Source organism: Coregonus lavaretus (genome assembly GCF_964263955.1).
Source record: "Coregonus lavaretus genome assembly, contig: HAP1_SCAFFOLD_1917, whole genome shotgun sequence".
Taxonomy (NCBI): domain Eukaryota; kingdom Metazoa; phylum Chordata; class Actinopteri; order Salmoniformes; family Salmonidae; genus Coregonus; species Coregonus lavaretus.
This window is the reverse complement of record NW_028164358.1, coordinates 59,432-80,261: the sequence shown is the minus strand read 5'-3', so window position 1 is coordinate 80,261 and position 20,830 is coordinate 59,432. Positions and strand designations below refer to the sequence as shown.

Here is a 20,830-nt window from a genome sequence, read left to right as displayed (position 1 = left end):
TTTAGGCCTAGAATATGAGGAGGAAATTATAGTCCACCAACTTTCCAATTGCACTCACTTATTCAAACAGATTTTTCCCGAAGTTGAATTTTGAAATATCGTGAAATACCTTCTAGCTGCCGCCTTCTGTTCATTGACAGCCACAAGTCAACAATCAGCTGTTTTATATTTGCCGCGCTGACTGCCCAATTGCTGGATTTCCGACTGTAGACTATGAGCTCATAATGTGACAAAACACAATCTACAGCAATTTTATCAAATAAGCTATCGATCCTCTGTGGCTAAATTATGCTGGTGTAGTATTTTCAATGATTTCATTTATCTATAAAGACAGGAGTAATGATGTAATTTGGCAAATGTATTTCAATTTATCTGCAGCACTTCCAGCACCCCTTCCCTCAGCGCTGTTTTCTTCCATGCACTGTGCTCTTCCCATTGCCAAATAAATTAATAAACACTTATTATTATTAATTCAATCGATTGGGGTCAGTAACCCCATATGGGGTTATAGTGTAGATAGGTCGACTGTTACAATAATATTTACAATAATCTATCAGCAAGTAGACTAGCCTACTATCAGCAAGTAGACTAGCCTACAATTACGAGAATAAATTCAGTAAATCAATGAAGCCAATGGAGGTTTCAGCTATATTGTTATTGAAACAATGTAGGCCTTATGACCTTTTTAAACAAAACAAAAAAGTCAAATGACTTGAATAGCCTTTGGGAAAGGTGTAGAAATGTGTGTTAGCATCAGTAGGCTATGTGACTGAAATACATCAGAAAGATATTGGAAAGTTCAGGAAAACATCAGGGAAGCTCATCAGGTGGGCTATAGGCCTAATGTGTGTGTGTGTGTGTGTGTGTGTGTGTGTGTGTGTTTGTAGAGAAGATCTGCATTGCTTTCAATTGCTAGACTGATGATCATGAGCCCTCACCTCAACTTAGCTAACATTTCCCAGCCTAATTGTAACCAAATATCCAAACGGAGATTCAGTGAAAACAAAAATCTGACATTGATTGATTTATCAAGATGAGTTCCTATTCTTGTCTCAAAGTAGCGCAATGACGCTGTCCCAATCAAAACGGTGCTGGAATTATCAGTTGACCACACATGGCAATTGCTTTACATGTATTATAACCAGTGGTATAGTGCCATTTGTTTTAGGTATCCTGCTGGAGCACCATTTTTATTAAGCTATAAAAGGGACTCATACGTGACAAAGTGAGCTCTAACGGCAGTTGCCATGAAAACATAGTAGGCCTCTGGGCAGAAGCAGTAGGCCTACAATGCTGGCATATGCGTTGTTACAATAGCCTAAGTATATAACATGATTGACACGACCGTAATAATCATCATGAAACGGCCTTGGAAGTGTCATAAGTGTAAGCCAACATACAGTAATTCATTATTTTACATTAACCAGTTTAATTGCGTTGATATGGCTTAATTGATCATAGTCCAGACTCATTATAGTTGCAAATACCAGGCAGTTGCACCAGGGGAATTTAAACCAAACAGATTTGTTTGGCAAGTCTTCTGTTTCCCCACATTTATTGATTAAATCATTTACTATTATGAAAATGTATCCCCATTCCCCAATCAAATACCTTCATTGATACCTAAAAAATAACAGACAAATACAGGTTTTTACTCCAATCTGGCAACCCTCAGAAAATCCCACATTGCACCAGTATCCCAAAGTATTAAGCATAGAAAACAGTATTGGCATTAATAAAAATAAAACCCGTAAGGCTACTATTATAAGTATTTCGGTGACAACCTGATTGATTAACAGTATTGGGTTGTTAACATGTGGGACACTAAAAAAAGGCAGTGTACAACACCATTGCCCAAAATGCATTGCTCCAATAACTTTCAAAAGATTGATTCGAAATGTGCCCCCCCAAAATGTAGATAGATCTGCAATGTCCAAATGAGGTGGATTGTAGCGTTATATATTGCCTCAATAAGACTAACCAGGATAAATGAAGGTGGAAATAGGCCTATTAACATTTTATAAAAACTGATAGCTTTAGGGTAGTTGAGGTACAGACAAGGGATCGCAAAACCATAGGGCTGAAATGTATATCCATGAGGTTGGTTGATATCCCCCAAGCCATAAGACTCCTGAACACTCATTATATGTTCACATTTTCTACCGCCTCCTTGTCCTCCTCGCACACAACAAGTGTTTTACCACGGCCCGTTGTTGAGGGCGGAGTCATAGCTTGTCAAGAGACGCTCTTCCGCACTTTCATTCATTTCTGAACTTCTCTGAGAGTGGAAGGCAGGATACGCATAGAGCGAGCAAGTTGAATGCAAGTTGCCTTATGCTGTATTTCAGAGACCCAAAGGCATTCCAGACTAATTAAAGCTGCTGTTTTATTCAGTTTAGAGGTCTCTTCAGACTAGCACACATTCGAGCAAGTGAGTTTACAATTTCATTTGATCAATTTCATCGATCGTTCAAATCAATGTCCTTCATTCTCATAGAAATGTATCTAGTTATTCTGTTACTTGTGTCCCTTCAACATTGAAAATTATTTTGCCTTTTACATGTTGAATTGTCATGTTGAATTCGTTATTATCGTGCAGTTTATATATTTTCTGATGTTACCGATAATATACAGGGCAGGCCGGGGCCTTCTCCAGAGTTCCATAGCATTCGAGGCTCAGTCCTGAAGACCAGGGACTGAGGGGGCTGTGGATCCGATAACAAAAGGGCCTTTTCTAAAATAATTTCCTGCAATTCTACATCATTTTATGTGACTGGAGAGGTTACAATAATATTTTTTTATACTACACAAATGATCAAAATTACAAGCTGATATTTGCATACTGAGATCAATAAAAGGAACAACCCATGTTTTAAATGCAACCAATGGCATAGGCCAATGAAAAGAGCGGATACACAGATTTAGGCCTAGAATATGAGGAGGAAATTATAGTCCACCAACTTTCCAATTGCACTCACTTATTCAAACAGATTTTTCCCGAAGTTGAATTTTGAAATATCGTGAAATACCTTCTAGCTGCCGCCTTCTGTTCATTGACAGCCACAAGTCAACAATCAGCTGTTTTATATTTGCCGCGCTGACTGCCCAATTGCTGGATTTCCGACTGTAGACTATGAGCTCATAATGTGACAAAACACAATCTACAGCAATTTTATCAAATAAGCTATCGATCCTCTGTGGCTAAATTATGCTGGTGTAGTATTTTCAATGATTTCATTTATCTATAAAGACAGGAGTAATGATGTAATTTGGCAAATGTATTTCAATTTATCTGCAGCACTTCCAGCACCCCTTCCCTCAGCGCTGTTTTCTTCCATGCACTGTGCTCTTCCCATTGCCAAATAAATTAATAAACACTTATTATTATTAATTCAATCGATTGGGGTCAGTAACCCCATATGGGGTTATAGTGTAGATAGGTCGACTGTTACAATAATATTTACAATAATCTATCAGCAAGTAGACTAGCCTACTATCAGCAAGTAGACTAGCCTACAATTACGAGAATAAATTCAGTAAATCAATGAAGCCAATGGAGGTTTCAGCTATATTGTTATTGAAACAATGTAGGCCTTATGACCTTTTTAAACAAAACAAAAAAGTCAAATGACTTGAATAGCCTTTGGGAAAGGTGTAGAAATGTGTGTTAGCATCAGTAGGCTATGTGACTGAAATACATCAGAAAGATATTGGAAAGTTCAGGAAAACATCAGGGAAGCTCATCAGGTGGGCTATAGGCCTAATGTGTGTGTGTGTGTGTGTGTGTGTGTGTGTGTGTGTGTGTTTGTAGAGAAGATCTGCATTGCTTTCAATTGCTAGACTGATGATCATGAGCCCTCACCTCAACTTAGCTAACATTTCCCAGCCTAATTGTAACCAAATATCCAAACGGAGATTCAGTGAAAACAAAAATCTGACATTGATTGATTTATCAAGATGAGTTCCTATTCTTGTCTCAAAGTAGCGCAATGACGCTGTCCCAATCAAAACGGTGCTGGAATTATCAGTTGACCACACATGGCAATTGCTTTACATGTATTATAACCAGTGGTATAGTGCCATTTGTTTTAGGTATCCTGCTGGAGCACCATTTTTATTAAGCTATAAAAGGGACTCATACGTGACAAAGTGAGCTCTAACGGCAGTTGCCATGAAAACATAGTAGGCCTCTGGGCAGAAGCAGTAGGCCTACAATGCTGGCATATGCGTTGTTACAATAGCCTAAGTATATAACATGATTGACACGACCGTAATAATCATCATGAAACGGCCTTGGAAGTGTCATAAGTGTAAGCCAACATACAGTAATTCATTATTTTACATTAACCAGTTTAATTGCGTTGATATGGCTTAATTGATCATAGTCCAGACTCATTATAGTTGCAAATACCAGGCAGTTGCACCAGGGGAATTTAAACCAAACAGATTTGTTTGGCAAGTCTTCTGTTTCCCCACATTTATTGATTAAATCATTTACTATTATGAAAATGTATCCCCATTCCCCAATCAAATACCTTCATTGATACCTAAAAAATAACAGACAAATACAGGTTTTTACTCCAATCTGGCAACCCTCAGAAAATCCCACATTGCACCAGTATCCCAAAGTATTAAGCATAGAAAACAGTATTGGCATTAATAAAAATAAAACCCGTAAGGCTACTATTATAAGTATTTCGGTGACAACCTGATTGATTAACAGTATTGGGTTGTTAACATGTGGGACACTAAAAAAAGGCAGTGTACAACACCATTGCCCAAAATGCATTGCTCCAATAACTTTCAAAAGATTGATTCGAAATGTGCCCCCCCAAAATGTAGATAGATCTGCAATGTCCAAATGAGGTGGATTGTAGCGTTATATATTGCCTCAATAAGACTAACCAGGATAAATGAAGGTGGAAATAGGCCTATTAACATTTTATAAAAACTGATAGCTTTAGGGTAGTTGAGGTACAGACAAGGGATCGCAAAACCATAGGGCTGAAATGTATATCCATGAGGTTGGTTGATATCCCCCAAGCCATAAGACTCCTGAACACTCATTATATGTTCACATTTTCTACCGCCTCCTTGTCCTCCTCGCACACAACAAGTGTTTTACCACGGCCCGTTGTTGAGGGCGGAGTCATAGCTTGTCAAGAGACGCTCTTCCGCACTTTCATTCATTTCTGAACTTCTCTGAGAGTGGAAGGCAGGATACGCATAGAGCGAGCAAGTTGAATGCAAGTTGCCTTATGCTGTATTTCAGAGACCCAAAGGCATTCCAGACTAATTAAAGCTGCTGTTTTATTCAGTTTAGAGGTCTCTTCAGACTAGCACACATTCGAGCAAGTGAGTTTACAATTTCATTTGATCAATTTCATCGATCGTTCAAATCAATGTCCTTCATTCTCATAGAAATGTATCTAGTTATTCTGTTACTTGTGTCCCTTCAACATTGAAAATTATTTTGCCTTTCACATGTTGAATTGTCATGTTGAATTCGTTATTATCGTGCAGTTTATATATTTTCTGATGTTACCGATAATGTACAGGGCAGGCCGGGGCCTTCTCCAGAGTTCCATAGCATTCGAGGCTCAGTCCTGAAGACCTGGGACTGAGGGGGCTGTGGATCCGATAACAAAAGGGCCTTTTCTAAAATAATTTCCTGCAATTCTACATCATTTTATGTGACTGGAGAGGTTACAATAATATTTTTTTATACTACACAAATGATCAAAATTACAAGCTGATATTTGCATACTGAGATCAATAAAAGGAACAACCCATGTTTTAAATGCAACCAATGGCATAGGCCAATGAAAAGAGCGGATACACAGATTTAGGCCTAGAATATGAGGAGGAAATTATAGTCCACCAACTTTCCAATTGCACTCACTTATTCAAACAGATTTTTCCCGAAGTTGAATTTTGAAATATCGTGAAATACCTTCTAGCTGCCGCCTTCTGTTCATTGACAGCCACAAGTCAACAATCAGCTGTTTTATATTTGCCGCGCTGACTGCCCAATTGCTGGATTTCCGACTGTAGACTATGAGCTCATAATGTGACAAAACACAATCTACAGCAATTTTATCAAATAAGCTATCGATCCTCTGTGGCTAAATTATGCTGGTGTAGTATTTTCAATGATTTCATTTATCTATAAAGACAGGAGTAATGATGTAATTTGGCAAATGTATTTCAATTTATCTGCAGCACTTCCAGCACCCCTTCCCTCAGCGCTGTTTTCTTCCATGCACTGTGCTCTTCCCATTGCCAAATAAATTAATAAACACTTATTATTATTAATTCAATCGATTGGGGTCAGTAACCCCATATGGGGTTATAGTGTAGATAGGTCGACTGTTACAATAATATTTACAATAATCTATCAGCAAGTAGACTAGCCTACTATCAGCAAGTAGACTAGCCTACAATTACGAGAATAAATTCAGTAAATCAATGAAGCCAATGGAGGTTTCAGCTATATTGTTATTGAAACAATGTAGGCCTTATGACCTTTTTAAACAAAACAAAAAAGTCAAATGACTTGAATAGCCTTTGGGAAAGGTGTAGAAATGTGTGTTAGCATCAGTAGGCTATGTGACTGAAATAAATCAGAAGGATATTGGAAAGTTCAGGAAAACATCAGGGAAGCTCATCAGGTGGGCTATAGGCCTAATGTGTGTGTGTGTGTGTGTGTGTGTGTGTGTGTGTTTGTAGAGAAGATCTGCATTGCTTTCAATTGCTAGACTGATGATCATGAGCCCTCACCTCAACTTAGCTAACATTTCCCAGCCTAATTGTAACCAAATATCCAAACGGAGATTCAGTGAAAACAAAAATCTGACATTGATTGATTTATCAAGATGAGTTCCTATTCTTGTCTCAAAGTAGCGCAATGACGCTGTCCCAATCAAAACGGTGCTGGAATTATCAGTTGACCACACATGGCAATTGCTTTACATGTATTATAACCAGTGGTATAGTGCCATTTGTTTTAGGTATCCTGCTGGAGCACCCTTTTTATTAAGCTATAAAAGGGACTCATACGTGACAAAGTGAGCTCTAACGGCAGTTGCCATGAAAACATAGTAGGCCTCTGGGCAGAAGCAGTAGGCCTACAATGCTGGCATATGCGTTGTTACAATAGCCTAAGTATATAACATGATTGACACGACCGTAATAATCATCATGAAACGGCCTTGGAAGTGTCATAAGTGTAAGCCAACATACAGTAATTCATTATTTTACATTAACCAGTTTAATTGCGTTGATATGGCTTAATTGATCATAGTCCAGACTCATTATAGTTGCAAATACCAGGCAGTTGCACCAGGGGAATTTAAACCAAACAGATTTGTTTGGCAAGTCTTCTGTTTCCCCACATTTATTGATTAAATCATTTACTATTATGAAAATGTATCCCCATTCCCCAATCAAATACCTTCATTGATACCTAAAAAATAACAGACAAATACAGGTTTTTACTCCAATCTGGCAACCCTCAGAAAATCCCACATTGCACCAGTATCCCAAAGTATTAAGCATAGAAAACAGTATTGGCATTAATAAAAATAAAACCCGTAAGGCTACTATTATAAGTATTTCGGTGACAACCTGATTGATTAACAGTATTGGGTTGTTAACATGTGGGACACTAAAAAAAGGCAGTGTACAACACCATTGCCCAAAATGCATTGCTCCAATAACTTTCAAAAGATTGATTCGAAATGTGCCCCCCCAAAATGTAGATAGATCTGCAATGTCCAAATGAGGTGGATTGTAGCGTTATATATTGCCTCAATAAGACTAACCAGGATAAATGAAGGTGGAAATAGGCCTATTAACATTTTATAAAAACTGATAGCTTTAGGGTAGTTGAGGTACAGACAAGGGATCGCAAAACCATAGGGCTGAAATGTATATCCATGAGGTTGGTTGATATCCCCCAAGCCATAAGACTCCTGAACACTCATTATATGTTCACATTTTCTACCGCCTCCTTGTCCTCCTCGCACACAACAAGTGTTTTACCACGGCCCGTTGTTGAGGGCGGAGTCATAGCTTGTCAAGAGACGCTCTTCCGCACTTTCATTCATTTCTGAACTTCTCTGAGAGTGGAAGGCAGGATACGCATAGAGCGAGCAAGTTGAATGCAAGTTGCCTTATGCTGTATTTCAGAGACCCAAAGGCATTCCAGACTAATTAAAGCTGCTGTTTTATTCAGTTTAGAGGTCTCTTCAGACTAGCACACATTCGAGCAAGTGAGTTTACAATTTCATTTGATCAATTTCATCGATCGTTCAAATCAATGTCCTTCATTCTCATAGAAATGTATCTAGTTATTCTGTTACTTGTGTCCCTTCAACATTGAAAATTATTTTGCCTTTCACATGTTGAATTGTCATGTTGAATTCGTTATTATCGTGCAGTTTATATATTTTCTGATGTTACCGATAATGTACAGGGCAGGCCGGGGCCTTCTCCAGAGTTCCATAGCATTCGAGGCTCAGTCCTGAAGACCAGGGACTGAGGGGGCTGTGGATCCGATAACAAAAGGGCCTTTTCTAAAATAATTTCCTGCAATTCTACATCATTTTATGTGACTGGAGAGGTTACAATAATATTTTTTTATACTACACAAATGATCAAAATTACAAGCTGATATTTGCATACTGAGATCAATAAAAGGAACAACCCATGTTTTAAATGCAACCAATGGCATAGGCCAATGAAAAGAGCGGATACACAGATTTAGGCCTAGAATATGAGGAGGAAATTATAGTCCACCAACTTTCCAATTGCACTCACTTATTCAAACAGATTTTTCCCGAAGTTGAATTTTGAAATATCGTGAAATACCTTCTAGCTGCCGCCTTCTGTTCATTGACAGCCACAAGTCAACAATCAGCTGTTTTATATTTGCCGCGCTGACTGCCCAATTGCTGGATTTCCGACTGTAGACTATGAGCTCATAATGTGACAAAACACAATCTACAGCAATTTTATCAAATAAGCTATCGATCCTCTGTGGCTAAATTATGCTGGTGTAGTATTTTCAATGATTTCATTTATCTATAAAGACAGGAGTAATGATGTAATTTGGCAAATGTATTTCAATTTATCTGCAGCACTTCCAGCACCCCTTCCCTCAGCGCTGTTTTCTTCCATGCACTGTGCTCTTCCCATTGCCAAATAAATTAATAAACACTTATTATTATTAATTCAATCGATTGGGGTCAGTAACCCCATATGGGGTTATAGTGTAGATAGGTCGACTGTTACAATAATATTTACAATAATCTATCAGCAAGTAGACTAGCCTACTATCAGCAAGTAGACTAGCCTACAATTACGAGAATAAATTCAGTAAATCAATGAAGCCAATGGAGGTTTCAGCTATATTGTTATTGAAACAATGTAGGCCTTATGACCTTTTTAAACAAAACAAAAAAGTCAAATGACTTGAATAGCCTTTGGGAAAGGTGTAGAAATGTGTGTTAGCATCAGTAGGCTATGTGACTGAAATACATCAGAAAGATATTGGAAAGTTCAGGAAAACATCAGGGAAGCTCATCAGGTGGGCTATAGGCCTAATGTGTGTGTGTGTGTGTGTGTGTGTGTGTGTGTGTTTGTAGAGAAGATCTGCATTGCTTTCAATTGCTAGACTGATGATCATGAGCCCTCACCTCAACTTAGCTAACATTTCCCAGCCTAATTGTAACCAAATATCCAAACGGAGATTCAGTGAAAACAAAAATCTGACATTGATTGATTTATCAAGATGAGTTCCTATTCTTGTCTCAAAGTAGCGCAATGACGCTGTCCCAATCAAAACGGTGCTGGAATTATCAGTTGACCACACATGGCAATTGCTTTACATGTATTATAACCAGTGGTATAGTGCCATTTGTTTTAGGTATCCTGCTGGAGCACCATTTTTATTAAGCTATAAAAGGGACTCATACGTGACAAAGTGAGCTCTAACGGCAGTTGCCATGAAAACATAGTAGGCCTCTGGGCAGAAGCAGTAGGCCTACAATGCTGGCATATGCGTTGTTACAATAGCCTAAGTATATAACATGATTGACACGACCGTAATAATCATCATGAAACGGCCTTGGAAGTGTCATAAGTGTAAGCCAACATACAGTAATTCATTATTTTACATTAACCAGTTTAATTGCGTTGATATGGCTTAATTGATCATAGTCCAGACTCATTATAGTTGCAAATACCAGGCAGTTGCACCAGGGGAATTTAAACCAAACAGATTTGTTTGGCAAGTCTTCTGTTTCCCCACATTTATTGATTAAATCATTTACTATTATGAAAATGTATCCCCATTCCCCAATCAAATACCTTCATTGATACCTAAAAAATAACAGACAAATACAGGTTTTTACTCCAATCTGGCAACCCTCAGAAAATCCCACATTGCACCAGTATCCCAAAGTATTAAGCATAGAAAACAGTATTGGCATTAATAAAAATAAAACCCGTAAGGCTACTATTATAAGTATTTCGGTGACAACCTGATTGATTAACAGTATTGGGTTGTTAACATGTGGGACACTAAAAAAAGGCAGTGTACAACACCATTGCCCAAAATGCATTGCTCCAATAACTTTCAAAAGATTGATTCGAAATGTGCCCCCCCAAAATGTAGATAGATCTGCAATGTCCAAATGAGGTGGATTGTAGCGTTATATATTGCCTCAATAAGACTAACCAGGATAAATGAAGGTGGAAATAGGCCTATTAACATTTTATAAAAACTGATAGCTTTAGGGTAGTTGAGGTACAGACAAGGGATCGCAAAACCATAGGGCTGAAATGTATATCCATGAGGTTGGTTGATATCCCCCAAGCCATAAGACTCCTGAACACTCATTATATGTTCACATTTTCTACCGCCTCCTTGTCCTCCTCGCACACAACAAGTGTTTTACCACGGCCCGTTGTTGAGGGCGGAGTCATAGCTTGTCAAGAGACGCTCTTCCGCACTTTCATTCATTTCTGAACTTCTCTGAGAGTGGAAGGCAGGATACGCATAGAGCGAGCAAGTTGAATGCAAGTTGCCTTATGCTGTATTTCAGAGACCCAAAGGCATTCCAGACTAATTAAAGCTTCTGTTTTATTCAGTTTAGAGGTCTCTTCAGACTAGCACACATTCGAGCAAGTGAGTTTACAATTTCATTTGATCAATTTCATCGATCGTTCAAATCAATGTCCTTCATTCTCATAGAAATGTATCTAGTTATTCTGTTACTTGTGTCCCTTCAACATTGAAAATTATTTTGCCTTTCACATGTTGAATTGTCATGTTGAATTCGTTATTATCGTGCAGTTTATATATTTTCTGATGTTACCGATAATGTACAGGGCAGGCCGGGGCCTTCTCCAGAGTTCCATAGCATTCGAGGCTCAGTCCTGAAGACCAGGGACTGAGGGGGCTGTGGATCCGATAACAAAAGGGCCTTTTCTAAAATAATTTCCTGCAATTCTACATCATTTTATGTGACTGGAGAGGTTACAATAATATTTTTTTATACTACACAAATGATCAAAATTACAAGCTGATATTTGCATACTGAGATCAATAAAAGGAACAACCCATGTTTTAAATGCAACCAATGGCATAGGCCAATGAAAAGAGCGGATACACAGATTTAGGCCTAGAATATGAGGAGGAAATTATAGTCCACCAACTTTCCAATTGCACTCACTTATTCAAACAGATTTTTCCCGAAGTTGAATTTTGAAATATCGTGAAATACCTTCTAGCTGCCGCCTTCTGTTCATTGACAGCCACAAGTCAACAATCAGCTGTTTTATATTTGCCGCGCTGACTGCCCAATTGCTGGATTTCCGACTGTAGACTATGAGCTCATAATGTGACAAAACACAATCTACAGCAATTTTATCAAATAAGCTATCGATCCTCTGTGGCTAAATTATGCTGGTGTAGTATTTTCAATGATTTCATTTATCTATAAAGACAGGAGTAATGATGTAATTTGGCAAATGTATTTCAATTTATCTGCAGCACTTCCAGCACCCCTTCCCTCAGCGCTGTTTTCTTCCATGCACTGTGCTCTTCCCATTGCCAAATAAATTAATAAACACTTATTATTATTAATTCAATCGATTGGGGTCAGTAACCCCATATGGGGTTATAGTGTAGATAGGTCGACTGTTACAATAATATTTACAATAATCTATCAGCAAGTAGACTAGCCTACTATCAGCAAGTAGACTAGCCTACAATTACGAGAATAAATTCAGTAAATCAATGAAGCCAATGGAGGTTTCAGCTATATTGTTATTGAAACAATGTAGGCCTTATGACCTTTTTAAACAAAACAAAAAAGTCAAATGACTTGAATAGCCTTTGGGAAAGGTGTAGAAATGTGTGTTAGCATCAGTAGGCTATGTGACTGAAATACATCAGAAAGATATTGGAAAGTTCAGGAAAACATCAGGGAAGCTCATCAGGTGGGCTATAGGCCTAATGTGTGTGTGTGTGTGTGTGTGTGTGTGTGTGTGTGTTTGTAGAGAAGATCTGCATTGCTTTCAATTGCTAGACTGATGATCATGAGCCCTCACCTCAACTTAGCTAACATTTCCCAGCCTAATTGTAACCAAATATCCAAACGGAGATTCAGTGAAAACAAAAATCTGACATTGATTGATTTATCAAGATGAGTTCCTATTCTTGTCTCAAAGTAGCGCAATGACGCTGTCCCAATCAAAACGGTGCTGGAATTATCAGTTGACCACACATGGCAATTGCTTTACATGTATTATAACCAGTGGTATAGTGCCATTTGTTTTAGGTATCCTGCTGGAGCACCATTTTTATTAAGCTATAAAAGGGACTCATACGTGACAAAGTGAGCTCTAACGGCAGTTGCCATGAAAACATAGTAGGCCTCTGGGCAGAAGCAGTAGGCCTACAATGCTGGCATATGCGTTGTTACAATAGCCTAAGTATATAACATGATTGACACGACCGTAATAATCATCATGAAACGGCCTTGGAAGTGTCATAAGTGTAAGCCAACATACAGTAATTCATTATTTTACATTAACCAGTTTAATTGCGTTGATATGGCTTAATTGATCATAGTCCAGACTCATTATAGTTGCAAATACCAGGCAGTTGCACCAGGGGAATTTAAACCAAACAGATTTGTTTGGCAAGTCTTCTGTTTCCCCACATTTATTGATTAAATCATTTACTATTATGAAAATGTATCCCCATTCCCCAATCAAATACCTTCATTGATACCTAAAAAATAACAGACAAATACAGGTTTTTACTCCAATCTGGCAACCCTCAGAAAATCCCACATTGCACCAGTATCCCAAAGTATTAAGCATAGAAAACAGTATTGGCATTAATAAAAATAAAACCCGTAAGGCTACTATTATAAGTATTTCGGTGACAACCTGATTGATTAACAGTATTGGGTTGTTAACATGTGGGACACTAAAAAAAGGCAGTGTACAACACCATTGCCCAAAATGCATTGCTCCAATAACTTTCAAAAGATTGATTCGAAATGTGCCCCCCCAAAATGTAGATAGATCTGCAATGTCCAAATGAGGTGGATTGTAGCGTTATATATTGCCTCAATAAGACTAACCAGGATAAATGAAGGTGGAAATAGGCCTATTAACATTTTATAAAAACTGATAGCTTTAGGGTAGTTGAGGTACAGACAAGGGATCGCAAAACCATAGGGCTGAAATGTATATCCATGAGGTTGGTTGATATCCCCCAAGCCATAAGACTCCTGAACACTCATTATATGTTCACATTTTCTACCGCCTCCTTGTCCTCCTCGCACACAACAAGTGTTTTACCACGGCCCGTTGTTGAGGGCGGAGTCATAGCTTGTCAAGAGACGCTCTTCCGCACTTTCATTCATTTCTGAACTTCTCTGAGAGTGGAATGCAGGATACGCATAGAGCGAGCAAGTTGAATGCAAGTTGCCTTATGCTGTATTTCAGAGACCCAAAGGCATTCCAGACTAATTAAAGCTTCTGTTTTATTCAGTTTAGAGGTCTCTTCAGACTAGCACACATTCGAGCAAGTGAGTTTACAATTTCATTTGATCAATTTCATCGATCGTTCAAATCAATGTCCTTCATTCTCATAGAAATGTATCTAGTTATTCTGTTACTTGTGTCCCTTCAACATTGAAAATTATTTTGCCTTTCACATGTTGAATTGTCATGTTGAATTCGTTATTATCGTGCAGTTTATATATTTTCTGATGTTACCGATAATGTACAGGGCAGGCCGGGGCCTTCTCCAGAGTTCCATAGCATTCGAGGCTCAGTCCTGAAGACCAGGGACTGAGGGGGCTGTGGATCCGATAACAAAAGGGCCTTTTCTAAAATAATTTCCTGCAATTCTACATCATTTTATGTGACTGGAGAGGTTACAATAATATTTTTTTATACTACACAAATGATCAAAATTACAAGCTGATATTTGCATACTGAGATCAATAAAAGGAACAACCCATGTTTTAAATGCAACCAATGGCATAGGCCAATGAAAAGAGCGGATACACAGATTTAGGCCTAGAATATGAGGAGGAAATTATAGTCCACCAACTTTCCAATTGCACTCACTTATTCAAACAGATTTTTCCCGAAGTTGAATTTTGAAATATCGTGAAATACCTTCTAGCTGCCGCCTTCTGTTCATTGACAGCCACAAGTCAACAATCAGCTGTTTTATATTTGCCGCGCTGACTGCCCAATTGCTGGATTTCCGACTGTAGACTATGAGCTCATAATGTGACAAAACACAATCTACAGCAATTTTATCAAATAAGCTATCGATCCTCTGTGGCTAAATTATGCTGGTGTAGTATTTTCAATGATTTCATTTATCTATAAAGACAGGAGTAATGATGTAATTTGGCAAATGTATTTCAATTTATCTGCAGCACTTCCAGCACCCCTTCCCTCAGCGCTGTTTTCTTCCATGCACTGTGCTCTTCCCATTGCCAAATAAATTAATAAACACTTATTATTATTAATTCAATCGATTGGGGTCAGTAACCCCATATGGGGTTATAGTGTAGATAGGTCGACTGTTACAATAATATTTACAATAATCTATCAGCAAGTAGACTAGCCTACTATCAGCAAGTAGACTAGCCTACAATTACGAGAATAAATTCAGTAAATCAATGAAGCCAATGGAGGTTTCAGCTATATTGTTATTGAAACAATGTAGGCCTTATGACCTTTTTAAACAAAACAAAAAAGTCAAATGACTTGAATAGCCTTTGGGAAAGGTGTAGAAATGTGTGTTAGCATCAGTAGGCTATGTGACTGAAATACATCAGAAAGATATTGGAAAGTTCAGGAAAACATCAGGGAAGCTCATCAGGTGGGCTATAGGCCTAATGTGTGTGTGTGTGTGTGTGTGTGTGTGTGTGTTTGTAGAGAAGATCTGCATTGCTTTCAATTGCTAGACTGATGATCATGAGCCCTCACCTCAACTTAGCTAACATTTCCCAGCCTAATTGTAACCAAATATCCAAACGGAGATTCAGTGAAAACAAAAATCTGACATTGATTGATTTATCAAGATGAGTTCCTATTCTTGTCTCAAAGTAGCGCAATGACGCTGTCCCAATCAAAACGGTGCTGGAATTATCAGTTGACCACACATGGCAATTGCTTTACATGTATTATAACCAGTGGTATAGTGCCATTTGTTTTAGGTATCCTGCTGGAGCACCATTTTTATTAAGCTATAAAAGGGACTCATACGTGACAAAGTGAGCTCTAACGGCAGTTGCCATGAAAACATAGTAGGCCTCTGGGCAGAAGCAGTAGGCCTACAATGCTGGCATATGCGTTGTTACAATAGCCTAAGTATATAACATGATTGACACGACCGTAATAATCATCATGAAACGGCCTTGGAAGTGTCATAAGTGTAAGCCAACATACAGTAATTCATTATTTTACATTAACCAGTTTAATTGCGTTGATATGGCTTAATTGATCATAGTCCAGACTCATTATAGTTGCAAATACCAGGCAGTTGCACCAGGGGAATTTAAACCAAACAGATTTGTTTGGCAAGTCTTCTGTTTCCCCACATTTATTGATTAAATCATTTACTATTATGAAAATGTATCCCCATTCCCCAATCAAATACCTTCATTGATACCTAAAAAATAACAGACAAATACAGGTTTTTACTCCAATCTGGCAACCCTCAGAAAATCCCACATTGCACCAGTATCCCAAAGTATTAAGCATAGAAAACAGTATTGGCATTAATAAAAATAAAACCCGTAAGGCTACTATTATAAGTATTTCGGTGACAACCTGATTGATTAACAGTATTGGGTTGTTAACATGTGGGACACTAAAAAAAGGCAGTGTACAACACCATTGCCCAAAATGCATTGCTCCAATAACTTTCAAAAGATTGATTCGAAATGTGCCCCCCAAAATGTAGATAGATCTGCAATGTCCAAATGAGGTGGATTGTAGCGTTATATATTGCCTCAATAAGACTAACCAGGATAAATGAAGGTGGAAATAGGCCTATTAACATTTTATAAAAACTGATAGCTTTAGGGTAGTTGAGGTACAGACAAGGGATCGCAAAACCATAGGGCTGAAATGTATATCCATGAGGTTGGTTGATATCCCCCAAGCCATAAGACTCCTGAACAGCTAATCATGGCTACCCGGACTATTTGCACTGCCCCCCCACCCCATCCTTTTTACGCTGCTGCTACTCTGTTAATTATTTATGCATAGTCACTTTAACTCTACCCACATGTACATATTACCTCAACTACCTCAACTAGCCGGTGCCCCCGCACATTGACTCTGCAACGGTACCCCCCTGTATATATAGCCTCCCTACTGTTATTTTATTTTACTTCTGCTCTTTTTTTTCTCAACACTTTTTGTTGTTGTTGTTTTATCTTTACTTTTTTTGTTAAAAATAAATGCACTGTTGGTTAAGGGCTGTAAGTAAGCATTTCACTGTAATGTCTGCACCTGTTGTATTCGGCGCATGTGACCAATAACATTTTATTTTATTTTATTTGATCCCACACACAGTCAGAACCTTTTAAAACAGACCCCTGGAGATGATCAGTCCCGTGGGTACTAGACAATAGCCTACTAGAATATAATATAGCTACTTCATGACTGGGGGGAAAAAGTCATTGTTGTGTTGTCAAAATATTTGTAACCCCACACCCCTAGATCCACCTGCTCAGTACTCTTGAGGACATTAGATTGATGAATGGCAGCAAAGGTTTACATAATGTTTAGACTAAATTTTTTATTTTTTTTTGCTTTACTCCACAGCCACATCCAAACATGAGTGGGGCGATACATCCAAGTAAGTCAACAATGTGTTTTGAGTTTTAGTCATATATGGAGTGCTGAAAGTGAGAAACCGTTAACAAGACCATATGAATGGGTGTTTGTAGCGACATCCACATGCATGAGACCTTTTTTGTTTTGTTTTCAGCTTTTGCAGTCTGCCTGGCTCTATGTCTGGCTGGCTGGGCTGTATCTGGTGCTTCTGTTAAAGGTGAGCTGTTCTCATGCCTGCCGTGCATGTGTTCATTATGGCCTCAAAATTTATGCATACTGTACTTTGTTTATACACTCTAAATAAGTCACCCCCGATATTATGGTTTTTCAAACCATGTCACAATTTGGGCATTTTAATTCCATAAAGATAATTCCTATATTAAAGTGCAGTGAGATGTAGAGTAATGTTTTGACCCAGACTGATCTAAAACTAAGTGTAGTAACTTTGATATTTGATATTGTCTAATGAGTGCTCTGTTTAACTAGCCCTCTTCTTCCTGTTGTATTTATCTCTCTCTCTTACAGCTCAGAAGACCTCGCCTGTCTGTTACCTCTGTAACGATAATAAATGCCAAACCGTTGAGTCTGTTTATGACCATTTTAAGGATAATTTTACTCTGTGGTCGAGAGGTAAAATGGCTGAAATCCCTCCCTGCAACACCACGTCCCCACTGCCATCTGGAGAATGCTTGGTGTGTGTTGACAACCAGAAGATCTACGCTGTGTGTGACTCAGAGATCATCAAGCCAGTCTTTGAGGGCCAAGACAACTCCATGCCTGCCATCGAAGCCAGTGAGTTTCTGTGAGGTCCCATGACAGTACAGCCTGGGGAAGAGGATAGTCAATAGAGGGAACAAACAAAGCAGATTTCAGGAAAATTGTCATAGGTGTCAATTATTAATGCTATTGGAAGGTGTAGTTTATTATAGAGCATGGTGTATCCCTCTATAGCAGTGATATAAACCAGTCACTGCTATGAGCATTTCCCAGCTGATCCAGCCCTCTGTTGTTGTATGAAATCATTCCTGTACTGTCATTACAGATTGGTCCAGCATTGTTTCAACTAACCATTCCTGTACTGTCATTACAGATTGCACCAGCATTTTTTCAACTGATGGGACGGGTGAGTGCCATTCAATATTCAAACTGTATTTCAAACAAAACATATCTTATGGTAATTTTACATTACAAGAGCAAATTCCATAACACAGAGATCAGCAGTCTGGGTATTCTAAGTGTGTTTGTCTTTAACAAGTGGATCTGGAGGTTTAGCCAGTCTTCCTGGTGAGTGCAGAAACCCACAGAACAGCAATGCTCAGCTTAAGATCGTGTGCACCAAGAATAAAGATACAAATTCTGAGTTCTTGCTCGTGTTTGAGAGAGACTTTGTTGTTGTTCATCAAGGAAATTCTACATATCAAATCTGAAGATCAGCAATGTGTAGTAGTGTATAACAGCGTTAGATGATGATGATGATGATGATGATAATTGATTTTCTTTGTGTTCAACTGCTCTCTTTGTCCTCCTCTCCCACAAACAGATCCAAATGCCCCCACTTTGACCCCTGATGGCACTGGCGGGTTATCCAAGGAAGAAAATATCACTATTGGCGTGCTAGCCCCAATGGCCTTCCTCATCATCCTCTTCATCATCGTTGCTTTGTGCAGAAGGACCAGATCAAGTAAGCAGGCGGGGGCGGGGATACAGGGTTTACTGGCTAAACATTTCCCTCTCTATAGGAGAATAAAGGTTTAACACGTGCTTTGCTGGATTTTATACAGTCACTTAGCTGTCTTTTTATACAGTCACTTAGACTGGGCAACTGACAGTTTGTTGCCTTCTGCTTCTAAGCTGAGCTGTATGACTAAAATATACAGTATATTATCATTGATGTGCTCTCTTTTGGCAGATCTATTTGACTGGTCTTTTTTCTTGTGTTTGTCCAGTGTCCACTTCAGAAGTCCACTCAGAGCAACACCAGACCCAGTTAAAGTTATTAGAGACAAAGGTTGAAATTGTGTGAGCCAAGGAACAGAAGACGAGCTGGACCTGCAAGGAGGGTGTTAAGATGTGAACATCTCAGATATTTTTCTGAAAAGTTTGCACAGAGGGACCTGCCTTTCCATTGAGTGATAGGTCAAACTATTTGGACGCTACAGACGTTTACGTGATAACACAGATTTTTGGGATGTCTCATGGTCTGATAAACACTGCTCTAACTCTGCCATCTTTCACCGCAGAAAGTGCAACACTGGCGGATGCATAAATTCCATTGCAGGCGACACTGTAGGCTATACCTCAGCTTTTTTTTATGTTTTTACTATTGATAGTATTTGCATTGTACTGTAATTGCATGTCTGGTGAAGTTAATTTATGTTAGTGATTAGGGGTTCTGCAGAGGTGGACCAGAAAGGGGGCTCCAGATTAAAATACTGTATACAGGGACCACATGCTTGAGTTCATATATTCTGCTCAGACAGCGATCTGGACTGATCAAGGTCTTCTCCTTCTTCCATTTTACGGGTTTCTTGTAAACATATTGACAGTCCACTTAGCCAACTACAAAACCATCAAGAATGCAGTCATAATGTCAATATGAATGCAAGTTCTCTTTCCTTGTCTAGTGTCAGTTCATGCATAATCTGTATTCCGTCCTATTTATTTTCGTTGTTATTCTATTTGATTATAAAAAGCCCAGTCTACTATTTACATGCAAGGGATTCTACAGCCATCAATATCCTGGTGCTGCACATCTTATGTGCTCTTTTTTTATTATTTTTTTATTTCACCTTTATTTAACCAGGTAAGCCAGTTGAGAACAGGTTCTCATTTACAACTGCGACCTGGCCAAGATAAAGCAAAGCAGTGCAATAAAAACAACACAGAGTTACATATGGGGTAAAAAAACATAAAGTCAGAAATACAAATGTGCAAATGTAGCAAGTTATGGAGGTAAGGCAATAAATAGGCTATAGTGCAAAATAATTACAATAGTATTAACACTGGAATGCTAGATGTGCAAGAGATTATGTGCAAATAGAGATACTGGGGTGCAAAAGAGCAAAAGAAATAACAATATAGGATTTCCTTGTCTATTGTCAGAATAAACAACACCAAAGAACTGGGATCGCTGGCTGGGCATGTGTTTATTTACACAGCACAACACAACATAATATCAGTACAATCACATCTGTTAACATCTGTTTATAAAACTGGTGAGGCCATACCCAGCCCTACAAAGAGGAAAGGGACAGGAGAGGGAACAGGTTTAAAGAGTTCCACTCCTATTGACCACAATCCATATCTGGATACACATCACTGATTGAAAGTGTTTCAACTTTTAATCCGGTATTCTGTTTCAGGGTTGTTCCCACAGCTGTCTCTCAGCCAAACACAAAGCAGCTCTACAGGGGAATTTACATATCAGCTCAATTAC

The 20,830-nt window shown here is 38.6% G+C and overlaps 1 protein-coding gene across 1 annotated transcript; it reads left to right on the top strand.

The window, feature by feature from the left end:
- The first annotated feature begins 17,386 nt into the window (after positions 1–17,386).
- Positions 17,387–20,520, top strand: LOC311117119 (uncharacterized protein). The gene is made up of 6 exons (XM_084192107.1): positions 17,387–17,416; positions 17,549–17,611; positions 17,920–18,186; positions 18,485–18,517; positions 18,935–19,075; positions 19,341–20,520. Exons 1-6 carry the CDS (start codon positions 17,395–17,397, stop codon positions 19,415–19,417), a joined length of 603 nt encoding a protein of 200 aa, XP_084048233.1. The 5' UTR covers positions 17,387–17,394; the 3' UTR covers positions 19,418–20,520.
- Positions 20,521–20,830: the final 310 nt, after the last annotated feature.